The 26,222-nt window shown below is 46.2% G+C and overlaps 1 protein-coding gene across 3 annotated transcripts in view; it reads left to right on the top strand.

Moving 5' to 3' along the window:
- The window catches only part of LOC138537982 (coagulation factor XIII B chain-like), a 1,433,866-nt gene that overhangs the window by 243,920 nt on the left and 1,163,724 nt on the right, over positions 1-26,222 (top strand). The window contains exon 4 of one of the 3 annotated variants that reach the window (XM_069641494.1): positions 4,875-5,042. The exons of the other annotated variants lie outside the window; for them this stretch is intronic. Coding sequence (XP_069497595.1) covers positions 4,875-5,042 — 168 coding nt within the window. The remainder of the gene's footprint in view (positions 1-4,874; positions 5,043-26,222) is intronic. 3 annotated transcript variants of the gene reach the window in all.

Here is a 26,222-nt window from a genome sequence, read left to right as displayed (position 1 = left end):
TGCAGCCAGTTGGAAGCATTAATGTTCCTGTGCACTGTTGGTGACTTGCATGTATTGGATTGTGTTACCCTACAAAACAATTGCAAACACTCTGGCTTTATAGCCAATTTATCTCAGAAAGTGTGCTGTATATTGCATTAAAACACATATTTATATCTTTTTCCTAGTGCAGTGTGCGGCATACCCCTTCAGCAGCACGTTCATGCGTATTGTGCAAGCTTGACAGTCTAGGCCGGCCCAGAGTGTGGCGCAACCCGTGATTTGTTGCTGAGTTGGGGGGCCCCCTCAGCATGGCTCGCAGGGGGGCCCCCACATTTTGTGTTACGCCACTGGGAGCAGGAACAGGGTTTGTTTTTTTGGAGCTGAGCTAAACCGAGCCACAGCTCCACATCAATCTGTGTTCTAGGCCTTAATTTCCAAAATGGTGGTACTTATGCCATGTTACACACCAACCTCACTTCTACCATACTACCTTGCTGACTCCATCTTCTACCTGTGTTCACTCTTCCCACACAGCTCACTACACAACATTACTACTGATACACAAAACTACACCCAGGGCCTTTAATACTGCCCTATCTATGACCTCGGCAACTGCAACAATAAAACATATGTTGCTCTTTCTGTGTTGCGATATGTGAGTATCTAATATGTGTCAAACCTCATTAAACACCATGTGCGCCTTCTTCTACACCAACTTCATTCAGCTACTATGATGGTCCGTTTTAATAGGTTTTTCTCAACCTAAACCATTTTTCCTGGCTAAGATGCTGTACGTGCATCCCAACATTCCCCCTTTTAGTTAATACTCCATTAACTACCACTCCATCCTCCTTCCTCCAATAGGTATCATCCTTGGGGACCTGTGCCCTACACAAATGGCACAAATCCCCCCCCCCCCTTGGACATATCCTTCTGGGGTACCAATCATGTAGCAGCATCCAACATCACCTGCTAGATCCACCCTGCACGCAACATAATTCGCTGGGTCTGGTGGGGGTGTGGTCAATGTTCCTAGGGGTTCTAAAGCCCGCTCTATTTCACCATTCTTGGCCTTACCGCCCCATCCCATCTACCAGTCATCACTCCTTCCATTGTCAACAATGGCTGTATCTTACACATGGTTGTTCTTTCTTCTTGACACATTCTTCATTGTCCCTGTCCATTATTACCACTTGAAAAAGACGTCCTACTCTGCACAGGGCCAAGTGTACCAGGCACTGGGCTATATGAGGCAGCATTACTTGAGGTATAAACAACTTGGGTTCGCCCGTCGTGTGAGGTATCAAGGCGCATACAATAGCAGATCTCGTTTAAACTCTCCCTCCCCACTTCATGCATGTGATTATACTACATTTTGTCCGATTCGGAGTTGTGCACATCAGCAAAAGTATCCAATATGACCCCCTTATACTGATTATGCTCTATTCCTTCCTCAGTCTCTCTCCTAAGTCATGTTATCCCTAGATGTGCATCATTTTCAACAAAGAAATTGCAGACAACACTAAACCCCCTTCATATGTCCCCACCATATAAACTAACCACCCAGAATCAATGTAGAACCCACAATTAACAAATAGCATATACAAGATAACATATATATTACACAACGTCTGTGGTGTTGATCCTGCAGAGGGAGATAAAAAACAGACAGCCACACAAACAAATGCAATCCTTCATTTTGGAAAAGATTCCGGGATGAGCTGCAATATGAGAAAGGGAACATGGTGCAGTATGCACTTGTTGTCAGTATGCAAATAGGTCAAAAGAGAACGTGGTGCACAGCAAACTTTAATGGGTCAATGAGTGAATGTGATGGAAGATACACTTCAATACGTCAATGGGAAGCAAGAGACAGCTTACTCCTGATCAGCAAGTGGGTCACTTTCATGGGAAGTTGGAGCAGTGCCGGGTGCCTTCCAAACATCGGATAAGTGAACCGAATACCGCAAATCCTTCACCTTAACTGCAAAGGGGGTCGCAAATGCAACCATATATGGCCCCTGCAACTGCAGCTGGTTCCAGCGGTGAACAAAGTTCTTGATATAAATCTCCTTTCTTGGGAATAGTTGAAGCGGCAGCAGGTTCAGTTCATTGATCGCTAATGCTGCAGCTGCATCTTCTCTTCTAGGACCAATCGGTCAAGATAATATCTTAATACATTTTGTTAATTCACGCAAATACCCCTTAAACTCCTCTCCCAAAACTCCTGCTGCCCTTTGAGAATATGATGCTGTGTGTGTAGGAGTAAGAGATGTGTGCCTCCTCTACTCGTCACTATCTCTTGAAGGGACAAGTGATGGTCTTTGCTGGGCTGTGTTCTGAGGCTAAACAAAGGCAAAGGGAGACACCCATTCCGCCCAAACGTTACACATAACTTAGTGAATGTACTCTTTAAAAGTCTGTTAATCTTCTCTCCAATCCAGTTGGCTTGAAGGTGGTATATGTAACACAACTTGTGCTTCATCCCCAATAAATATGTTCTTTCCCCAAATAAATCATTAAAAAAGTGAGTTCCATGATCAGATTTCAGGATCTCACACACCCCCCAATGAGTTAATACCTCCCGTACCAGGTCGGGCCTCCGGAGCAACACCAACAGACACCACCCCTGCACCACCCAGAAATGGGAAGGGAAGGAGTAAGGGTAGGAGTGGGATATGAGGGCCCAGCAGCGCCACACATGCCAGGGCCAGCACAGCACTTGATGGCAGTGATGCCGACACAGCTCGAGGTACTTCACTCACTGGCAGCTGCAACCGCCACCGAGTAGCCGGCCACTGTGGTCACAACGGGGGAGCCAGATGTTGGCTGGCGCACACATGGAGATGTGCCTGCACCCACCAAACTGGCCCATGACACCCTCTCGTCACCTGAGCGGGACGGGCATCCACATGGTCAGCGTGGCTTGTGGTCCGAGTGGGACATGGATGGTAGTGTGGGTGGCAATTCTTACGGCTCATCCTGCTTCAGGACCAGCCTGCCCCATAGCCCACATCTCATAGTGCAGGTGTCGCAGGATTCCAGGTTGAGGAGGCTGGACAACATCGAACAGTGACAGGTGCTCTTATGAACATGAGAGAGTTCCTTCGTGCTTTTAAGGAGCGCACCTTTTATTCGTCGTTTTGCTCTGCTGCTGGTTTCTTCCCTGGGTAGCGCAGGACCCTCCAATCTTCCTGCTTCTTGTCAGTCCAACAGTCGATTCAGGAACCGTGAGCCTGCAGGAACTACCAGGTACTACCACCTCAGCTACAGCATTCTTCTTCATCTAAGGTACTGTTCAAATCCGGTGGTTCGTTCCGTCCGACCGTGGTGAAAGTGCTTTAAATCTTTTGCCTCTCCGAAGGCTTGTCCTTCTCTACTCTTTTGAATAATTTTTCCACTGACCAATTTCGCAAAGACTTAACCGCAAACTACTCTGAACTGTGTGATCCTCTGCAAAGACTCTGTATCATTAACATTGGCCGAGGCCTATTGATTTGAATCTTAGTTGTAGTGAGCCTTTTCTAGATTGCCCTGCCTATCGCTTGTTGGCGTTGTTGATTTTTGATAACCTTGTCCTTTCCCTCCCTTTTTAAATTGCTGGAGTGCCATTTTGCTCACACTTCATTTTGAGCTTAACTTGTCCAGAATTGATTGGGTGTTGTGTAGTGTATTAAGATTGTGATTTTCTGCTGCTTTATATTACTGAACTGTTTTATAACTGATGGTGTAAATAAATGTATATTCTTTTACTCAGAATCCTTGAGTCAGTGTGCCTAAATCATAGCAATTGCTGTCCTTTGTGTAACTATTTGATACTGCTCACTTACTCCTGAGATAAGTCTGGCTGCTCCGATACTGCTACCACTCTGTGTAGTACAGGCTTGTACGAAAGGTGAAATTGTACTGTCACTTGTAGTCTTAATTGTGTGTGGTGTTCCCAAAGGGTACTGCATATAATTCTGCCTAAGTCACTGCTCACCTTAGGTAGGGGAACACAAGGGGGGCAGGATTTCAGAGGGAGGAATGCCCCCCCCCAGATCCCCGCTAGCGATGACACTGTTCCCAGTACCTAAAGGTGGCAAAATTGTTTTAACTGGAACACACGATGTTGATGATGAAATTGCTGTGGGCCATGTGCAGGGGTGGACTGGCCTATAGGGAACTTTTGAGATTTCCTGATACGCCTCTGCAGCCTGGGCCTCTTTTGTGTGGTAATTCCAAATGTTCCCATAGGAGAAGGGTTGGGCTTGCTGAAAAGTGTAACATGGGGCCACTTTGAACATTATTTCCAGGGCCTCTTTTGGTTCCCAGTACACCGCTGGCCATGTGGTAAGGTTTGAGTGTGATTCTCCGGGAGCTAGACCTGTCCATAATGAGGTCTACTGCACTCAGGCAGGCGAATGGAGCACCCATCTTGTAGAATGCAAAGGTAGGAACAAAGTGTCCAGTTAGTCTTTTTTTCTGTGTGATATTGTAAAATCATGCATTTTTAATGCAGTCGCCTGACAAGCAATGTACTCTTTAAACTGTATGTGGGTAGCTGGGGCGGACTCCAGGGTGACTTAACAGATGGGTTCCTGTCTCCTACATTTTAATGGGCAAATAGACCTCAGTCAAATGCAGACTATAAATAATCACATTTGGCATGGTAGGGACTACAGCAAAAGAGAGCAGGCTCCGCAGCCATTTGAAAGTCCTTCTGAAACACTGATATATAATGAGGAGAGTTAACATGTGCTCCCCTGTGCTTCGCACACCTGGACATAAAATCTGTTTTTTTGGTTCTTTTTGTCGTCGGATTGCAGTTCTTAACCTCATTCAAATCTGATAAAGACATTGCAATCATGAAATATCAAACTAAATAACTGTAAATATGTGTATTCTTCTAGAAATATCCTGTACAGAACCAGACATTCAAGGTGGAGTAATTACAAACAAAAAGGGCCGTTTTAAAAAGAATGAGAAATTGCAATTTATTTGCAATGAAGGGTATAAATCTGATGGCAGAGACCCAGAATGCACTGAGCAAGGATGGAACCCAGCACCATATTGTAAAGGTTAGTGCCGCCGCATTCAACTTGAATTACGTGATTAATTAAAGAAAATCACATTGTTTATAAGGTGAACGCTGCTAAAATCTATCAACAAAAATCCTACATTAATTAATGAAAAGTTAACAATACATTTTGGACCTGATTTAGCAAAATCTAAATTGCATGCAATAATTCTGATGTATAACGTTTCCAGGTGGCAAGTACACAAAAATAAATGTATAATCATCAGGGTTTGACATTTGTCTCATTGAACACATGTCTGGTAACGTACCTTTTCTTGAAAACTTAAATGCTCGCCAGAGGCATACAAATGTGTAGTGTCATTGGACTCTGATATTGTTAATATGAACCACTACTACCAGGAATTGTTATTGACCTCCTCCCAGAAAATCACAATGTTTAGAGTGCAGTCAATATCTACTATTATTGACTACATTCTGTATTCGGAAGCAGACAGGGAAGCAGCAATGCAATTTCCAGTTAAGGATTTTTTTCAACAAGATACTTCCTCTCCACAGGACCTCTTTTTTTGCTGCAACATGCCATTTTTAACCAGTGAAAGAGAAAGCTAAAACATTGGGTAATGCTAAACCAGTTGAAGCAAATTGCAATTAAAATGCTCAATTTAAGAAGACAACCATGTTGTTTAAACTGGATTGCTGGAGGCAGTAAGGCAGCAGCATGAGTTTACAAATGTGAGTGTGCATTTGGGAGGTGGAGGCGCTGGCACTGACCCTCTTTACACAAATTGTGGAGTTAAGCAGGGCTGTGTATTGGCGCTTCTACTTTTCAACCTGGGCATATCTGATCTGCCTGACTGTTTGGAGAAGGTACATTGCTGTCCCCCTGGATAATTGGCGAGCATGTTCACTGGCTATTGTTCTTTTTGACAATACATATTCTATGTAGGGCGGTCAGTGAATTGTGAAGATGGCACTGAATACTGATAAAACAAAGTGTATGGGCCTCATTACACGGATGGCGGTAGGGATTTACTGTTACCGGTAATGGAATACCGGTAACGTTAAATCCCCATGCGGATCACGACCCGGCACACCGCTATTAGCGGCATCGCAAATTACGGTGCCACTAATAGCGGGCAGGCCGTGTGCGCGCGACCCTCCATCCCGTAAATTACGCCATGCCGCTATTAGCACAGCATCACAAGGCCAGTGGACATGCTAATAGCGGCATGGTAAATCCACCCAAACCCCTTACCGCCATGGTGCTAATACCGGCATCGCGGACCACCCGTTAAGAGGAATGAGCAGTGTTCCCACCTGCCACAGGTGGACACAATCAGCACAGGTGGAGGCAATGGAGACTGTGGCAGCTCAAAAGGAGCACACCACACCCCTTCCCACACCCCTTCCCACACAAAGATGGTTCCAATACTGGCAGCAGTACATGGGCTGGGGGACCTCATTGCAGCGCAGCTGCTACTACAACAGGCAGCACAAAGGAGACGCAGGAGGAGGAGGAGGAGGGCAAGACAGGCACAGCAAGCACCACAACGGCACCTATTCATACCACAGAGGCACCCACCAATCCCCAGGATCAGAGCCAGTCCATTCAACCTAACCCCTGAGCAGATACACACCCTGTACCATCTGGACAGGGTTACCATCACCAGCATCGTGGACATGATCCACGACGACATTGTGAGCCTCATAGACATCAGAACTGCCATCCCCCCGCTACTGAAGGTGGTGAGTGTGCTCCACTTTCTGGCCACAGGCACCTACCAGCATACAGTGGGACACATGCATGGCATCTCACAACCAGTATTCTCACGCACGCTGAACCAGGTACTCGATGCACTCCTGAAGCATGCACCTGAACACATATCCATGCCACGGAGTGCCCAGGAGATTGCAAACACAAAAGTTGGCTTCTATTCACTGGCAGGCATCCCAAGTTGCATTGGGGCCATCGACTGTACACATGTGGAATTGGTGGTCCCACATCACAATGAAGTAGTGTACCGAAACAGGAAGCAATTCCACTCTATCAATGTCCAAATGTTATGTGACGCCAACAAGATAATCACACATTGCTGTGCCAGATTTCCAGGATCAACACATGATTCCATGGTCCTGCGGAACTCAACTATCCCACGCTACATGGAGCGACACCCCGGACAACGTTTGTGGCTACTCGGTGAGTAGCAGGGCAAGCACATGGCAACGTGATTGGGGGGGGGGAGAGAAACATACTGCAACTGGGAGTGATTGGGGGGGAGAGATACATACTGCAACTGGGAGTGATTGGGGGGGAGATACATACTGCAACTGGGAGTGATTGGGGGGGGAGATACATACTGCAACTGGGAGTGATGGGGGGAGAGATACATACTGCAACTGGGAGTGATTGGGGGGGAGAGATACATACTGCAACTGGGAGTGATTGGGGGGGAGATACATACTGCAACTGGGAGTGATTGGGGGGGGAGATACATACTGCAACTGGGAGTGATTGGGGGGAGAGATACATACTGCAACTGGGAGTGATTGGGGGGGGAGAGATACATACTGCAACTGGGAGTGATTGGGGGGGGGAGATACATACTGCAACTGGGTGTTGACTGTCGTCCGTAGGAGAAATGGACATACAGATGTACACCAATGTGCATCCGGGAAGGCCACGATGTACTTGAGAAGAACCCACATGCAATTTGAAGCTGCACAACATCGACAACAATGCAGGTTGCAAAATATCACACATCCATCCACATTGAACATCCTACCACGCCACATTTCACACGAATCTGCAACATGGCGTCAAGATAGTAATACACAATCAGCGCAGCACAACATCAATCCAGCAATGCGCTCTTGAATGCATGCAAAGGGATCACCCCTAGACATAGCACTGAACCACACACCTATAGCACCACTGAAGTGATGCCTCACAGCATGGCCACATTGGTGTCAGAATGTCAGTACACTCGCAGTGTGGTACCAAATTTGCCTGGGACAGGGACACCTAAGACCTGGCCTCACCCAGGACATGTCAAATACTGTTGGAGGCATTAATGTTGCATTACTACTTGCAGGGTCAACCTCCCCCTTGCACGTTGCTGCCACACAGACCATCTGCATGTATGCTGTCAATTCAGTACTTGAATCACAATGCAATGTCAATTAGTGTGATGTGAACGGGCCGCTCTTGAGGTGAACAGTAACAGGACCCTGTTCATTCCCCCATACAGGTGATGTGGGCTATCCCCTGAAGACCTGGCTCCTCACACCTGTACGGAACCCACAGAACAGGCACGAGGAGGAATACAATCGTGCACATACCCGTACCCGCATCGTGATCGAGCAGACTTTTGGACTTTTGAAGTCACGTTTTAGGTGCATTAGCAGGTCTGGTGGTGCTCTCCTGTATGAACATGAGAAGGTGGCCAAGATCACCATGGCATGTGTCATGCTGCACAATATGTGTATCAGACGGAATGTGCCACTGCCCCCTGACGTTGAAATAGAAGCACCTGATGAGGATGATGATGGTGATGAGGACGGAGGTGAAGGGGATGCAGGTCTTGCAAGAGGGGATGGGCAGGAGGGACGTGCTGTGAGACAGCATCTGATCAGACCCATAACATTTCCCCCCACCCCCACAACAGACCCATAACACCCTTCCCACCCCCCCACAACAGACCCATAACACCCTTCCCACCCCCCCCCACAACAGTCCCTCATGTGTTTGCCAAGTTTGCCCTGGCCTATGCACACATAGGGATCTCTATCGACCCCCTATTTTCAATAGTCCTCGGGGGGATTCAGAGGGCTGGCAGATGTGCGCCTGGTGGTGCGCGTTGAGCGACGGAGGGGGCTTGTTTGTCTCGACCCAGAAGATGAGGATGGGGCAGACTGGCCTTGTTGGGAAATGTGGCGGTCCATAGTGTCAGCCATGCGTGCCAGGACCTCCCTGAGCCTCCCTATCTCATCGCACAGCCTGTTGGTGTTGGCGTCCATCCGCTCTGTGGAGTGCCTCAACGCCTCCACGATGTTCTCACTGCGATTGGCAGCCTCCTCAACATGCTGGCCAACCAGCACAGACAGCTCTTGTTGGCGCTGCAGGATGGTGGTCAATTGGAGGGCAGTGCTGGGTGACTGTGCACTTGAGGCTGTGCCCTCGGATGCATCCACTACAGCAGGTGATGCCAACATGGGGGACATGATTGCAGGGTTGGTGTCCTCAACTGTGGATTCAGACGCAGGGGTCTGGAATGGCACTGGCTCTGGTGATCCAGGGGGGCTTGGGGTGTGCATCTCCATGGCCTGGTCTAGGGTGTCCTCCAGATCGGATAGGGGGGCAGTGGCGGCTGCCTCACCAGTGGAGCTTGCCGCAGCTGATGGTGGGCCCTCGGTGGCTGGCATCGGTGCGGGTGGGTTCACCACCGGTGGTGGGGCCGCAGTTGGTGGTGCAGCTAGTACTGCCGTGGCAGTGGCACTCCGACGAAGTTTAGCACTTGTCTGGTGCGGCCTGCCCCCTTGCCCCTTGATGTTGTTGGGGTATCCGCCGGCTCCTGTGCCCTTGGCCTCTTGCATGTAGCTGTTGCCTGTGGTGCATCAGCGGCATCCTCCCCATCTGTATGTGAGCCTGTCAGGGACGAGACGGGGGATGGCATTGGTTGCGTTTCAATATACTTGATGCAGATTACATAAATGATGCAGTTGTGGCAATTGGGACTTAGTGGTTGTGGATGCAGGTGATGTGCCAGTTCAGTGCCTCATCCATGCATGGTTGTGTTTGGGACTTGTCTGTGGTGTTGTGTGCATGTGTGTGTGTGTGGGTCTGACACAGGCATGGTGAGGGATGGATGCATGTGTGGATGTGTGTCCATGCATGAGAGGAGTCTGTGCTCACATATGGGGGGTACAGTACATTCACATCGCATCCTGTCATGTGTACACTCACCTCCATCAGAAGTGGTACCCACGCCGAGCTCCATGCTGCCTACTCCCTCTATTGACTCGACGGCAATCATGTTAGCGCACGTCTCCTCCCATTCCTTCATCCGGATTGGGGATCCATCTCCACCAGCACTGGCAATGCGGTGGTTCTCAGCCAGGATGCCCCTCACCCGCAGCCTGAGGTCGTCCCACCTCTTCCTGCATTCGCGCACAGTGCGCGTGCTGGTGCCCACTGCACTGACTTTGGCAGCGACCTCCTCCCAGATGGCTTTCTTCCTCAACAGGGTTGGCCGGCGCATGTCATTCGCGAAGACCACCTCAGCATTCTCCGCAAGGGTCTGTGTCAACATCACCAATTCCTCATTGGTGTATTTTTCTTTGCGCTGCCTGTCAGTTGATTTCTTGAGTGCCTTAGGCATGATGCAGGTGTCCACAATTGTTTGGCACGGCTCACGAATCAATACAGGTCCAGGGGGCAGAGGATGGCAATGGATTGTGTTTTTAAAGATGGCCGCCGGGCTCTTTCCCGTTCCGGCGCGATGACGCTATTTCCGGTTCCGCAATTTTACGGTCACCGCTAATAGCGGTGACCGCTAATAGCGGTGATCGCTAATAGCGGTCACCGCAATTTGCATGTAGCGTGAGGGCGGAGGTGCTATCTGCACTTTCGTCAAAGCCGGTAAGGGACTTTTTTGGGACTTTTGCGGCATGGCGGTAGGGTCATTACCGGCATGGCGCTATGCTCGTGTCCGCGTACTCGTAATGGTACGTAATTAGCGCCCTCTTACGAGGGCGGACACGTTAATAGCGCCATGCCGCTAATATGCGCTTTTTAGCGCACATGTGTTATGGGCGGGCTGCAGGGAAACTCCTTTGGTTATGGAGCAGGGAAAGATAAATATGGTCCCAGAGTATAAGTACTTGGGGGTGAAATTTGGAAGAGGGAGATATGTTGACATAAGTGCAGAGAAAAGTCATAAGGCAGTCATCCAGACGGCTTTGATTAAAAGATTCTTACTTAGAACAGCTGGATATCATCCTGCTGTACAAGCAAAGCTTTTGCCTGGTGATATTATACAGCCTGGAATCATTATGCATGCCCGAGTTGAAATGGCTAAAATTAATGGAGGGTGCATTTTGGAGAACCCTTCTGAACCTCTCGCGTTTTGAACTGATCTGCCTAGAGTTTGGACTCTTATCACTCTCCACTATGGTACTTAAAAAATGAGGTATCCTTTTTCTTAAAGCAATGAAGGACCCAAAGTATCTTCTGTTGAGAGAAATGATCCAAGGTAAACGGATGTTATACCTGGACAAAGCTAACAGTTGACTCGTTTCCTCAGATAAACTGGACCCCATATTGGAGTTTGGGTTTTTTTCTACTGAAAAATGGATTTGTACGTGAAATAAACGACTGGTATTGGGTTTCTATTTACACTCGCATTGAATCCCTTATAAGGCTTCCCATGCATTACTTAGTGACTTACACATTCTAGCTTCCTCAAAGTTATATATCGAATCGTCCGTCAAGCATGGTTTGTAGATTTTTTCTGCTACTAAGAATGGATCCTCTCCCTACCCTCTCCACGTTGGGACCAAGGCTCTTGATTCCCAGGAATGAACGCCTTTGTGTTGTAGACCAAATGTTATAGAGACAGCACAGCATATATTAACTTTGTGTGCAAGTTTAAAGCATGTATATTTAAAATTGCGTATGCGTTTTGTACATAATACAAACGTGATACGCGAGAGTGCCTTTTGGAGTTATTGTTTGAATTCCGGTAATATTTCACTTATGATGGCACTATATCATGTCTGGAGCGTGGCAGTCATGTGTCTAGATGAAACTATGAAATGATGAAACTCTATAATGAGCTACAAACTGTACTTCATAATGTTATGATTGGTTGGATGCCTATTTTATTCTTCTTTATTGAATGTACAATAATGTTTTATGGAAGGATTGATTTAATGTTTTCTTATTTTTATTAACTGTATTGTAATTGAATATGCGAAATAGTTCATTTGAACTAAAACACATTAATTTAAATAAAAGTTAAATAATACACAATAAAACCACATTTAATTTACTAACTGCATGTGTCTATTTACTTTACTCACACTTAGAGTAAAAAAAATGTAATTCACCACCCAAACTCCAAAACATTTCTTGCTACTACCACCATGTGTTAATAGCATTATAGACTGCGGAACGGGTCATTAGCACTTGGGATAATTACCTCTCCCTCAGTCTGTATGCCTGATGAGCTGGCCGTGTCTGTCCTGGTGGTTCGCAGGAGTGGATCTCGGAGAGAGATTCTTTGGCTGGTGTGGAGCATATTGTGTTTGCCGGTTGGATGGTCCTTTTTCCAGAGGCTCTGTTGTAGGTGTCAGAGGGCCCATTTTCCTGGTCCCTGGTCATAGTTTATGGCGGGTGGCTGGGTAATTCCTGACACATTTTTGGTTGCTGAAAGATTCTCAGGAGAGTCCAACCAAGCATAATTGCTATGGCGCCTCGGGTGTGGGAGCATTTGGCCTTATTCCTAGGCAGGCCAGGGTTGCATGATTTGAGCATAAGATGCCTTCTGTACCCAATAGGTGACATGATATGACCCAACCGTAATGTTAGAAACACAAGTGCTAAGGCGCCCAAAATGGGGGCACACCAGTAAATGCAATAACATCTAGATTCGAGACGCCTGGATAGAAGAAGAAAGCACCTAGATTGCAGACACAACAGTAAATGCAATGAAACCGAGATTTGGGAGACTCGGAAGAGGGAGGAAAATGCCTAAAATGGGGGCACAACAGTAAACGCACTAACACCTAGATTTGGGACACCTGGATAGAGGGAGAAAGCGCCTAAAATGGGGGCACAACAGTAGATGCAATAACACCTAGACTGAGACACCTGGATAAAGGGAGAAAGTGCCTAACACAGGGGTTCAGCAGTATGCAGTGGGCAATTGTCCCACACACAGATTATGGTTACCTAAAATAATATGCCTGTATGCGAGATATGGCTGACTAACACAATCGGGCTAAATGCGAGATTTGCCTAACTGACACAATCAGACTAAATACAAGATTTGCCTAAATAACACAATCAGCCTAAATGTGAGATTTGCCCAACTGACACAATCAGGCTAAATGCGAGATATGGCTAACACAAGCAGGCTAAGTGCCAGATAAGATTACTATACAAACTGTGGTCTGCACGCATCAGACCAAATGCTAAATAGAGAATAAGATGCAGTAAGATAAGATTGGGTTGGTCGGTTTAGTGGGGAGCATTAATGGCTGCACCCCCTGCCTAACTGCACTTACCTTGTCAGTAACTGCTGGTTGACGGCTGCAGGTCTCACAGGCCAACACGGGCCCAACACGGTCTGGAGCTGCTTCTTCAGTAGTTGCCCTTTGCCTTTGGGCCCTTAGCGGACAGGCGAGTAATAAAGATCACCAGTTAGTAATCCTCACAACTCCCCCACATCCCTCTTCCTCGCCCCAGTACAGAAAGCGCTAAATGGGACCAAGAAACACACAATGAGACAAATGTTCACACCACCCATCACCACTTTATTGTAACCACAGCACACCACTACAAAGGAATCACCTGGTACCAAACCCCAGTACCAAAGGCACCCGCACCCGCCCTGTGAAGATTCAGGTGGTAGTGATGCACCAACTTATTGGAGTTGGCCCAAGTGGCGTCCCTGCAAATCTCATCAAGAGACACACTTTGCGCCTCTGCCCAGGATTCTGCCATGGACCTCGTGGACCGGCCCTGCACCCCCAGGGAACGAAGACCAGAAGACTGATAGGCCATGGAGATGGCATCCCATACCCAGCGACTCATAGCATGGTCAGAGGTCTGAGACCCAGGCCTAGGACCCCCAAAGGTGTCACCCTTCCTGAAGGGATGAGAACACTCAAAATAAATGATGACAACCCGCTGTACATCAAGATGACTCCAGCCAACTTCTTATGGAGAGAAAGGCTCAGGGAAGAAGGCTGGAAGAATTACCTCCTGAGACAAATTGAACTTTGACACAACTTGGGGAAGGAAGGAAGTGTCACACCGGAGAAACAAAGCATGGTCCTGAACCACCGAATATGGTGTCATTAAGTAAGAGCACAGATCTCCCCCAACCTCCTTTCCGGAGTAATTGACCACCACGAAGGCAGTCTTCATGGACACCATCTTAAGGGAAATGTCCCCCAAAAGATCGAAAGGAGCAGATTGCAGTACCTTCAAGACAAGGTGAAGATCCAACGGGGGCAACCCGAGGACAGAACAGGGCGGGCCACAGAGAAACTCCTCAACAACCTATCCACCAGGGAGGAATCAGGTGGAGGAAACCCAGAGGGGCTACGAAAAGCCAGAACAGCCGCCTACTGATCCCTGAAAATGGAAACCGACAACTCCATGTCAAAATGGTCCTACAAGTATTGTAGAACCCCTGTGACCGGACCACTGGCCGCAAGAAAGTCATGCTGTAAACACCAGCACTGAAACACCCTCCCCCCCAGTGCCTAGAATAGGACTTCAGGAGGGACCGACACTTGTCCCTCTGGATAGATTTGGCCAATATATGGGACAGCCCCTGTACCTGAAGCCGTTCCCTCTCACCATCCAGACCTCCCAGGACTGAACCAACCCCAGGGCCTGCAGTACAGGGACCTGACACCCATGAAGGTGAAACACCGGGGACACAGTCAATTCCAAGAGAAAAGGAAACCAACTCCTCTGAGGCCAAACAAGGGCAACCAGAAGGAGCACCACAGCTGAATCACTGACCTTCACCAATACTCTGGGGATAATGGGGAAGGTATACAGGAGACCAGAGGTACAGGGGAGCACCATCACATCCATACCCCATATGCCTCGGCAAGGAAACGGGGAACAAAACACAGGAACCTTCTTGTTCCGGGAGGTCCAGCCACGAAGTCCGAAACTTTGTGGCAAAGAAATAAAAATGTCCCTGCACCCAGTCTGTGGACAAGAAGACACTGCTGAGTCTGTACGCAACATAGTTGTCCAGGCCCCTGAGATGCACAGCCCTGAGCGACAAGTTCTGTTCTGCCCAAAATCCCAGGCTCGCAGCTTACAAGCCTAGAGCCCTGGACCAGGAACCCCCCCTGCCTCTTGATGTAGGCCCCCACAGGGGTGTTGCGCATCCGCAGAAAGCCCACCTTCCCCCTGAGGGCTGGGACAAAGGCACAAAGGGCTCAACAGCAAGCGGCCCTATAAACCAGAGACCTGAGGAATTCCTGTGCTGGCCCCAAGGAGAGGACAACAGAGACAGTAGTGTCACCTGAAGGTTGAAAGCCCTCACAGCTGGGAGAGGGACCAACCTCTGCCGAGGCCAGAACAGAGCCCTGATGAACTGAAGGTCCTGAGGCGGAACCTGGTGGGACTTGCACCAAGTCGCCATGAGACCCATCTCCTCCAGGAAATCGCAAGACAGCCGAACATGACGGAACAACAGGCTCCGGGAGGAAGCCTCCAGCAACCAGTCGTCCATGTAGGGGAAAACCCAGAAGGTGAAGATGTGCCAATAGCGGCCCCGGGATATTTGTAAGCACTCTTCGGGCAGATTTCAAGCCGGGAGGGCTGTGAACTGGTAGTGTCTCCCTGCCACCGTCAACCTCACGTATAGCTGGTGAACCTGCCACACAGGGACAGAAAAGCCAAGAAATCCCCCACCCGGACCAGAGGAATTACTTGCTGCAGGCATGCCATCTTGAAGTGGCGGGTAACAACGAAGCAGTTCAGAGCCCTCAGGTCGATGATCAGCCTGAACTTCCCCTCTGGTTTGGTACCAGAAAGACAATCGAGTAGATGCCCAACCCTTATTCCCTCGCTGGGACCGGCCTGATAACCTTCTTCCAAAGGAGGTCCTCCACTGCCTGGTACATGGCTGCCCTCTTGGCAGGGTTCCGGGGCACAGGAGTCCGAATGACTTGTGAGGGGCCCGGAAAGGTCTGGAAGTCGATATGATGGCCCCAGTATACAGTCCAATCCTGCCAGAAAATATGGAAACTAGGGCCATGGCAGAAGCTTTGACACTGTTGTAAGCCAAATCGGATAAGAATTCTTCTTAACAGTTTGCAGAAGAGGGGCTGGATCAGAACCCTCTTGTACCACCCTTGAAATAGCCTGTATTCCCCCCTGCCCCGCAGAGCAGTCTCAGAAGTGTACGAGGAATACGTTGCCGCCCTCATGGAAAAAGTGGCACTACTTCAAGTCTTCCGCAAGGCCCCATCCACATTCCTGTCGGTCACATCCCTGGTCTCCTCCTCAGGAGCCACAGAGAAACAACCCACCATGCTCAGAAGAATAGTGTTGACTTGGACAGACTTAGGCAGCAGATTCCCCTCCCCCTGCAAGGGATACAACTTGGCCAGGAACTGGGGAACCATGACCCTATCCGGCTCCCTCCACTCGTAAACAAGTTCGTCCTTGGCATTCATCAACAGCGGCAAACCAGCTTTTAAAGTCCTCTTAAATTGGGGGGGCATGGGTTTCCTAGAGGAGACATCCACTGGCAAGGGGTCAGTTTGCACAAACCAAGTATAATGCGCCCCCTGGATCAGGGCCACTGAATCTTTGTACAGATACTTGCCTCTTTGGTCCCGGGCCCTGGCGCCCAGGGAATCCAAAGAGTCAGAGGAAAAAGAAGAAGAGAACAAACCCAGGGAGATGGGGAGGATTTACATTTGGCACGAGACTTCTCCATCCCCCACCGAAAGGCCCTTCGGAAAAGCTTCCTAACTGACTTTTCAGAGAACCCTGCCAGCTTTTTCCTGGGCCGTCCAGGGAAGAGGAACTGGAGAAGCTAGGCTCCACATGTTTCCACTTCTCAGAATGCTTCCTCATGCTTGTAGAGGCAGAACCACACCAAAAACAAAACCTGTAGTGGATGGTCTACTAAATACCACCGGAGCCCACCAACCTTCCAACCGGAAGTGACTCTGGCGACTAAGACCCTCATTGGGCCGAGTGAATGAACTGCACCGTGGAGTGTGTGTTTATTTTTTGGATGTTCTGGTTGCAGTATATGCTGCATAATGTGGAATGGAAAACCAAGAATAGGAACAACGTTGCCCCCTTCGGCTAAGCCAAAAAAGGATTTCCATCGGAAGGTGAGTGCCTGCCAGTGGCAGGAAATGCAAAATAACTGAAGTTGGGTTGGGGTTATATATCCAGGGGAGGGGCGGCACACAGGGTAAAATGAGAAATAGAAAAAGGGTTCCCGGGGAGGTGGGGCATCTCACGATCTGTACTGGGACGAGGAAGAGGGATGCAGAGGTACTGACCGTTTCCCCACAGATATTGTTGCACAGTAACCGAACAGACTTGGTTTCTGTTGCTCAGTGCATACCGAAGGTAGCGAAGGACTACAAATATAGGTAGATGTAGCAGCTCCTAGACAAGCATTAACAAGGCTTGCCCGGTTTGCTTTGAAAATGTCCTAGAAAACTGGAACAATAACATATTTCAATCGTTTGTTATCAAATTGAAGTGCCGTACTGTGCAAGTAATTATTCACAGTTATTTGTGTATGGTTAGAAGTTAGAAAAGAAAACATGTTTCTAGGGTTGTTGTGAAATTTGTCACCGCTTAAATTATAAGAAACTGCCTTTCTTTCATCTTTTGAGTCTCCCATTTTATTTATTTTTCTAATATACGATTCATGCCATCGTTTAGCCTTTGGCTCAGAGCGGCCAAAATATATAAGGGCATGCTGGACAGCCATTTCGAAATGATAGAGTATTTTGCATATAACTGTAACTGTAGTAGGAGAAATAACTGTTTGGATTCTTAAGTAGCATATGGATTATTCAATAGAAAAGACACTCAAATATCAAATTAAAGCAGCATAACGATTCAAAGTATCATAATTTACTATTTTAAAAGTAATGAAGTAATAGACTTACTAATTAAATTTCTTTATGATTTGAACTAGCCAACAAGAACATTTTGAAATAGTGTTTTCAATGCAGAAACACAGTCTCTTTCAAAGATGGCCACCATCGTAGCATCCCGAGCTGGAACTCATTGTCTTTCTATGTCCATATCAATAAGAGGTTACTTGCCGCTGCATGCCCGGTGCCTGCTCTTTCTGTTGTTTCCTGTAGTGACTGGATGCCATAAAGTGACTTTTATCAATTTGCTAATGATATTTTGGCAGAGCAGCAACATCTGAAATAAGGGTCACTATAAATAAAGTCCATATTGAGTACTTATTGTGGCCTACCATTATTACGAATCCTCTCAAAAATAGTGGTCTTAGAGATATCCTGATTAGACCAGGCTTGGCATCTAATGTAGGCTTGATGGCAGCGTTTCTTCACATAGTGTCAATGGGTTAACTAAGAAGGTAACCTTGAAAATACAAATGAGGCAAGAAGTCTAAGGACTATACTAATACATGCATACAACCCATCCACCTTGAACCCATAGTTGAGGATTCAAAACATCGATTACAAACAGTCTAAACATGAACGTTTTGAGGTTGTAGATTAAATCAAATCCGGTCCACCATTTGTTCAAGTAGGCCGTGTTAAAACTCTCCACATAGGTAAACTCAAGCAAATAAATCAATTTTGGATAGCGCACAATCTAAATCTTGTAGAGTATCCGTTATGTCGTTCTTTGGGACTGAACTCTTAAGAGGTACAGAGGCATTTGAATGCTATCAGTCGATGGTGCCTGCCGGTGGTATTTCCCCACTTAAAATAAAGCTAGACATCATGTTTTATCTTTAGTGCAGGGCAATGACACTACCCAGATATTTACTATAGTACACTGTGATACAATGTTGCCCAACTGATTCAAATAATACAGTATGAGATGAATTTAAATCGGGATACATTTCTTCTAATGACCCCAGGATAAAAGGCACATTATGGACTGTCTTCATACTTCATAATATTGATTGTCATGCATTCCTGTATAGGTTATGTGAATGATTGATGAATGTAATACAAAACTAATTTGGTATCCCTACATGTAAGTGCTTCTCAGTTTTTTTTGATGATATATAGATGAGTCCATCTAATAGTTAGAGTACTACAGTCTATGTATTCATACATTCCAAAATATTCACAATTATATATTATGGACTTTTAGTAAATGTGACATAATAGACATAAGACATATCGATATGCCAATTCTATGGCCTTAAGTTTCGCCCTCCATGCTTTTTAAAGGCAATTGTCTCATATCTGGTTTGATTTACATAGAAATAATTTGTGCTACCTATTCAGACTACGACAGCAGGTTCTAAGACAATGGAGAGGAGATTCAAATCTGTCCATAGATTGCCTCATATATAGTAGTCAATTTCACTATAGAAGCCGTAGTACTATAACTATTAGATGGTCTTGTCTACATAGCCTAAAAAAAACAAATATTTTGGGAAGCGCTTACATGTAGGGACACCGATTTGGCCTAATGCATTTCAGGCTTTTGGTTGTGAGCCGTTCCCTAGCTGAGCAGCAGCCAATCACTACTTATGATTCTTAAGGTCTCAATGGCACAGCCCTTGACAGACTGACAACTAACTTGTTCCGAATGTGATACAGGTGTTTGGAACAAGTTAGATTTGGTTATTTTCCAGCTGGTAACTTCTTAATATTTCTGTGGCTGAATTATGATTGATGTTGTTTATTTATAGTTTGACTATAGAGACTGGCTGCAAGGATCAACTTCAAGACCCTCTGCATTGTCCACAAGGCTTTTTGGGGGCCTGGGACCACTCTACCTCCAACTTTCTCTTCCAAAACATCTTCCTTCTTGAGCTCTCCGCTCATCCACCTCCAACTCTCTGAGGGTCAGACGCTTTTCCAAGCAGAGGGTTGGGGGCAGATCTATCTCCTCGGCTGTGGCCTCCCTCTGGAACATCCTCCCTGCCTCTCTCAAACTTGAGCAGAACCACCTGCGGTTCCGGAAGCAACTCAAGACCTTCCTTTTCGCTTCTGCTTTCTCTCTTCCTCTCCCCTGCTGATGCACCTGACTGCTTTTTGTCCTCCCTTGTTTCCCCTTCCTTGTCTTGTCGCGCCTTGAAACACTTGTGTACAGGCGTGTTATAAATGCCACATCATATCATATCATCCTGAGTTAAACCAGCTACTGTTGCACGGTAGGTACTTCCACTACCGACCTTAGGGAATTAATTCTTCAATCAAATACTGAACAGGCAGTGTGAGAGGCCTCTTAAGGCAGCTATAAATAATACAATGAAGTCCCATGTCTTAGGCACACAGAGGGGCCATCAGAGACTATGGGAGACTGGGGAAGCCACCCACGTGTCGACTCTCTACATAGCAATGAGGGGATCCCCCAGAGCTTCTCACTGCTCTGCCTGATATTCAGCCCAAACCCTCAATCCTACGAGCATCTGAGCATCATCATTGTGATTGTGGAGTACTCAGTGACCTTGTCACAATAATTTAGAATTGGCAAACGGAATGCACAGGATCTGGCTGGGATGCCCCTGTCATGTCTACCCTTCTAGTGAGCTAGGGGATATTTCTGTACCTTGTAAACCCTGCTGTGGCACACAAACGATGTTCTTAGCTTCTCTCCCTCACCCAGCACCAGAATGCACGGAGACCGACTTCAGCAGCATGCAGCTAACAGAATTCTATTAGCACAAGGAGATCTAGACACAAAGTGATGGCTCATGAAATGTGTGTCCCTCCCCTAAAGAGATACAGGTTATATCTCCTTCTCCAATCCCTTGAGGGGTCTTTCTTAGCCACCCTCTGATGTAACCCTTTCCAATCCCGGATCGGCTTCCATTCCATGAATAGCCAGTCATCATACAGCTGCCAAATTCCTCAGTGCTTCTGTCAGCATTTTCTGCAAAGAAAGCAAACCTTTATTTCTTTATTTTCAATAAGCATTATACTTGAATAAACTCCATACCTATAAAGGTCATATTTATGATGTTCCCCCTGGTGCTATTCTACTGTGCTACCTCTACAAAGGGAAGGCATTGTATTAGCATGTGCTCTCAGCCAATGACCTTGCTTTGCACACTTTTATCTGCAATTCGGCCTACTTGTTTCTTTCCCTGTCTAGGAATCTTTCTAGCTGTCTTACGCCATTATGTTGTTTCAGCAAAAACGTGCTCTGGATTTTCTGAACTTTCCACACGACATGGCCTAAAATAGCGAGTACCTGAGAAGATGACTTCTTTGGCATCCATGGCACGTTTGGTACACCTTTTCCAGCATATTGCTCGTTCTAAATACACTACTTCTTTCAAAAGGAATAGCACGCTGCGCGTTGTGCTACATCACATAGTGACCACATTGTGTTCCTAACATCTCACACTAATTTTGGAGTAGATATGTTTGTGCATACATTCGTCCTGCAAATGCTGGTTGCACAAACAATCACTCTGAATGTTTTGTTGGCAGCATGAGTCCGGAACTGCCCATGTTCACTTCACCTGCTTCCCTTCATTTGAATACCTCAATACCATGTCATTCTCAAAATACCTTTTTAAACGATTCGTCCTCTGTTTGGTTCTCTTTAGCTGAACCATTTTCTAGCACAAGATGCATGGATGACAAAATGTAACACAGAAAGGCAAATGCACAATAATGTCCATAATGCCAACACATATGGGTTTCTTAGTGGTGACATGAATGAATCTAGCCAAGTGACAGTCATGTCCCTTTGTGGTTTTTCATACAATGTTTGTGCTTCAGCTAGAAGGGTCTACGATTCAGCACTAAGTGCTTTGCTCACCTTATTCATCTTAGTGATAGTTATCAAGGACGTCATTTGGGGGTCACAGGGGTCGCACCTGAGACCCCTGAGCTCTCCCTTGCTACCACAGTGCTCTACCTTGCTACCCCTAAAACAAAACAAAAAGAAAATATATATATATTTTTTTTTTACAAAATTGAATCTCCTGGGCTGTGGCCAGCGCCTTGTGGGTCTTTGTTTCTTGAGTGGCTGGCTTTCTTGTTCAGGCCTCTCAAAAAACAGGGGCTTCCACAAGAGTAACACTTTGAGCACTGACCCTAAATAAGAAAGAATATGAATAACAAATAATTTGTCTATCTGGAATTCTATACAATAATTGCTAGACTCATTAAAGGTTTATTTCAGGCAAACTTCAGGGGGAGAGTCACTGATTTAATCTTGCAGAAAAAAACGTCCAAAAAGCATTTAGAGTAGAATAAGCATCCATTTCGGACTATGTATTTTGCTTTTCGTAAATTGCAGTTATAGCATGTTTTTTCTGCCGTTGCCTCTGTTATGATCATCACAAGACATTCCATCTCTGTGTCATCTGTCAATTGACAAAATGCTTGTGCCTAAAAGCTTGTGTACAGTGTAGACATGTTTGGCCATAGCACATAAAGTGATCCTTGATTTCATTGTGCCACAATTAATGCCTTGTTTTAATGTGTCTATCTTTCCTATCTTCATGGCATGCTGTTCAGGATGTTTGTTTGGTCTTAAGACAATACATCGTTTTAAAATAAAGATAACAAAAAAACATCGATTTAGAAAGACCGCTCTGTGACTCCACAGAGCGGTCTTTCTAAATTGAACTGTCATGCCCCTGCCGCACACGAGTGCGCACAGGGTTAGACAGGTATGCTAGGACCCGGAAGCGCCGTCGGGGGAGAATGGGTGTTTGTGTGTGTGTTGCGTTTATGTGTGTGTTCATGTTGGGGGAGTGTTGAGTGAGAAGCAATGACGCCTTTTCGCTTTTTGGAAGCCGCCTAAAATCGGCTGAAAAAAATAGGTCTTTTTGTAAGGCGACCTACAAGAAGTGAAAAAAAGACAGAACCGTTTGTTTGCATGTATGAGGTAATGAGTGCCCAGACTACAGGATGCTTTGTGAGTGCTCTGCTTTCCTTACGGTACTCTACATTTTTTAATACACAGTTATGAACCCTCCCAGTGATATGTATTTTGCCAACCTATGAAGCCTGTAAAGTAGATCTATGCAGGCTTGGCATGTGGCCATCTTTGCACCAGACCTGCAGATGAAATGGCCTGCTGTTAAATCTCAGTTACCAGTTTAATGGTACCCACTGCAGAGTGTAACTTGCTCTCTGACTTTGAGAACATTCAGACATGTAATTGCCCATTTTACTATAGCCGGTAAGATAGCTATAACCTGTGAGATAGGTCAGTGGGTTGAGCGCTCACAGCTGCGATGTGTGTGCGATCTGCAGGTTGCAGGTTCGAATACCGGCAAGGCCAACTTAGCCTTTCATCCTTCTGAGGTTGACAAATGCGTATCAACACAGGTTGGGTGATATTGTATGTATATTTGTTCTATATAAAGCGTGTAAGTGCTATATAATAAATATAATTTGGCCTTGGACGTCTGCTTGCATTCACAGTAATTTGGTAATATGGGCCTATAACACAATGATATTAACGATACATATGGTGATCCATTCTTGTATGAAATGTATATCACATTTATATTGTAACCATATTTTTCGTAGTATACTTAGGAACAATGCTATGTGATGCCACTTCCTGTTTTGTCAAGGCGTGAAAGGTCATGTTCGATCGCCTCCTGTGATTTTACTTCAGGTGGGGTCAAATGACATCACTTCCTGTGATGTCATCAGAGGTCAAGGGTTGTGCAATGTCACTTCCGCTACCCCAGGCATTTTGGTGAAATGACATCCCTGATAGTTATCATGGCTTCTTTACTTTGTCAACCGTTGGTGTTGTAGTAGCTTTACTGTTACCAATTTAACTGTGTGAACCACTGGCAATATACTGTGTTATTTATCTAAACTATATTCTGAGGGTTTTGGGACCATCAACACATAGCTGTATAGCCCCTTTTCTTGCTTTGCTAATGAGTAACTGCACAAATATGTATTGTCTCTCATATCACAGCAGTAATTCCTCATTAGTCTTTATTTTATTTTATTTATTTTATTGGATATCTCGATATGTGTAAGGCGCCTATACAACACATGGTATATCAAGGCACCAAAAGGTAAAAAGGTGACGGAGGTAAAAGGGGAAAGATAACCATAACAGTCCTACTAGGCATTGTGACATTCAGATTGTGCAAGTGCAGTAACAAGAAGTGCGAGGGAGAGGGGGGAAGTGCCAGGTATGTGCCAATGTGATGTGCTAGGGTGTGGAGGGAAGAGCAGGGCAAAGAGGAGAGAGTGCAAGTGAAAGAGGGGGGAGAGGGCAACAGGGGCTATGCGAGTGCTAAGGGGAGGCCAGGTGGGCAAGTGCCATGGAATGCATGGGAAGAGAGTGCCATACTAAGTGCGAGGAAATGGTAGGACTGGGCGGTGGGGGCTGGTGCCCTGTAGAACTCAGAGGGAACCAGGCAGCCAGTCACTGCAGCAGATGAGGGTGTTAGCAGGGGAGGGGCACAGGGAAGGAAGAAGAGAATATGAGGGTCTTGATTAGCTTCCAGAATTTAAGGAGATCTGGCTCAAGCATGAGAGGGGCACGGAGACCATTCCAGAGGGTGGCTCCTGCGGAGGAGAGAGATCTACCCCCAACTCTCTGCCCTGAGATGCATCTTGTATGCAGAGAGTTGGAGCTGGAAGACCGAAGGGCTCTAGCAGGGTGGCATTTAGGGAGGGAGAGTTGGATGTAGCAGGGACCAAAGACCCAGAAAACCTTGTGGATGAAGCAAAGGGTCTTGAACTTGATCCTCGGAACAACCGGGAGCCAGTGGAGAGATTTTAAGGCTGGAGAGATGCAGTCTGTCACTTAGAAGGATATAAAGTAGATCTTTTTTTGAAGTAAAGTCATGGCAGGCAGCAGACGCACCTGTAGGCTCAGAGGCTGAGATCAACTGCCGTATTCAAACATAACATTCTAAAGGAATACATGTAGTTAGGAATTCTCAGAATGTGCTTACATCACTTGGAACATTGGTGTAATGAAACTAGAGAACTGAAATTACTTACAAATATAACACACCTCCCTCCTTACGCATGAAACAAACACTTTACTGTAACTAGTCAAGATAAAAGTCCTTGAAGCGAATTGGTAGTCTCTTTCCCCTTTTGTTTTGTGCCTCAACACTGGATTCCGTGTTTTCTAAAGTTCCATTGTCTGATTGTGATTGTGAAACTCTTCCTTCCTGTTCTTCGTGGTTTTCACAATCCAAATTGTCTTTCATCATCCATTCATGGTCAGGGTTGGATGTGCTCTTGACCAATCTAGACTTTGACCAGCATTCACCCCCCTCAAGTATGATAACACTGCCTCGTATAGCTTTCACTTTTCTTGGGCCTATAAACTTACTTTCTGTACATTTTACACCAAAACGTGGATTTTTAATCACCACTAAATCCCCTTCAGACAACATCACATCTTTAACACAAAAGGTGGTATTAAATCTTTGTCTGTATTCATTCTGAGCATCAGAAATTAAACTCATTATTTTCTGCCTGTCTACCTCTACACAACCAGATACCTATAGCCATCCTGGACAAAGTCTGGTAGCTGGTTGCCGACCTTTCAAAGACACAAACAGTAACACTTTGGTTATGGAATGTGGAGTGGTGCGATAGCTCCAAACCATTTCTTTTAACAGTTCTGACCACTCAAGACCAGAATTAAGCGCCAATTGAATGCCACCTTTGATAAACCTATTAGCTCTTTCCACCAACCCATTTGCCCTAGGATGGTACAGAGAGGTTCTTAAATGTTTGACCCCATAGCACACTAAGAATTCCTTCATCTTTTGAGAGCAGAACTGCAACCCATTATCGGTGATGATTTCTGTGGGAAAACCTTCTCTATGGAAAACTTCTTCGAAGAATGCAACTAATTCATTGGTAGTGGCCTCCCTTAGGGTTTTCCTTTGTAACCACTTGGTAATCTACTAGTACAACCATATACTTGAATCCATCACCCAAACCTTGTATAGGGCCAATTATGTCAATTGCAAGCTTTTCCAGGGTTCATAAGGAACTTGAACAGGACTGAGGGGAACCTCCCTGACAATTTTCCCTTTGTCTGCTCTTTCACACTCATTGCAACCACGTACCTTCTTCTCCATCACACTGTCCATGCCTGGCCACCAATATGACTGTCTCAACAGCCTTTTTGTACCATTTATCCCTAGTTGACCTTGATGAGCTAAACGAGCTCTAATGCTTGAAGGAGGAATTATCTTGGGTCCCCTTCTCAGTTTTACTCCATCTTCAGACAAGCTTAATTCCAACTTGACCTCATATAAACAATCAAAATTTCTGTCTAATGTATCTCAGTTGGGCC

This window comes from Ambystoma mexicanum, chromosome 1q (assembly GCF_040938575.1).
Source record: "Ambystoma mexicanum isolate Mex_15411 chromosome 1q, UKY_AmexF1_1, whole genome shotgun sequence".
In the NCBI taxonomy this organism is placed as follows: Eukaryota; Metazoa; Chordata; class Amphibia; order Caudata; family Ambystomatidae; genus Ambystoma; species Ambystoma mexicanum.
The sequence above is the reverse complement of the archived record's forward strand: the minus strand, read 5'-3'. Positions and strand labels throughout refer to the sequence as shown.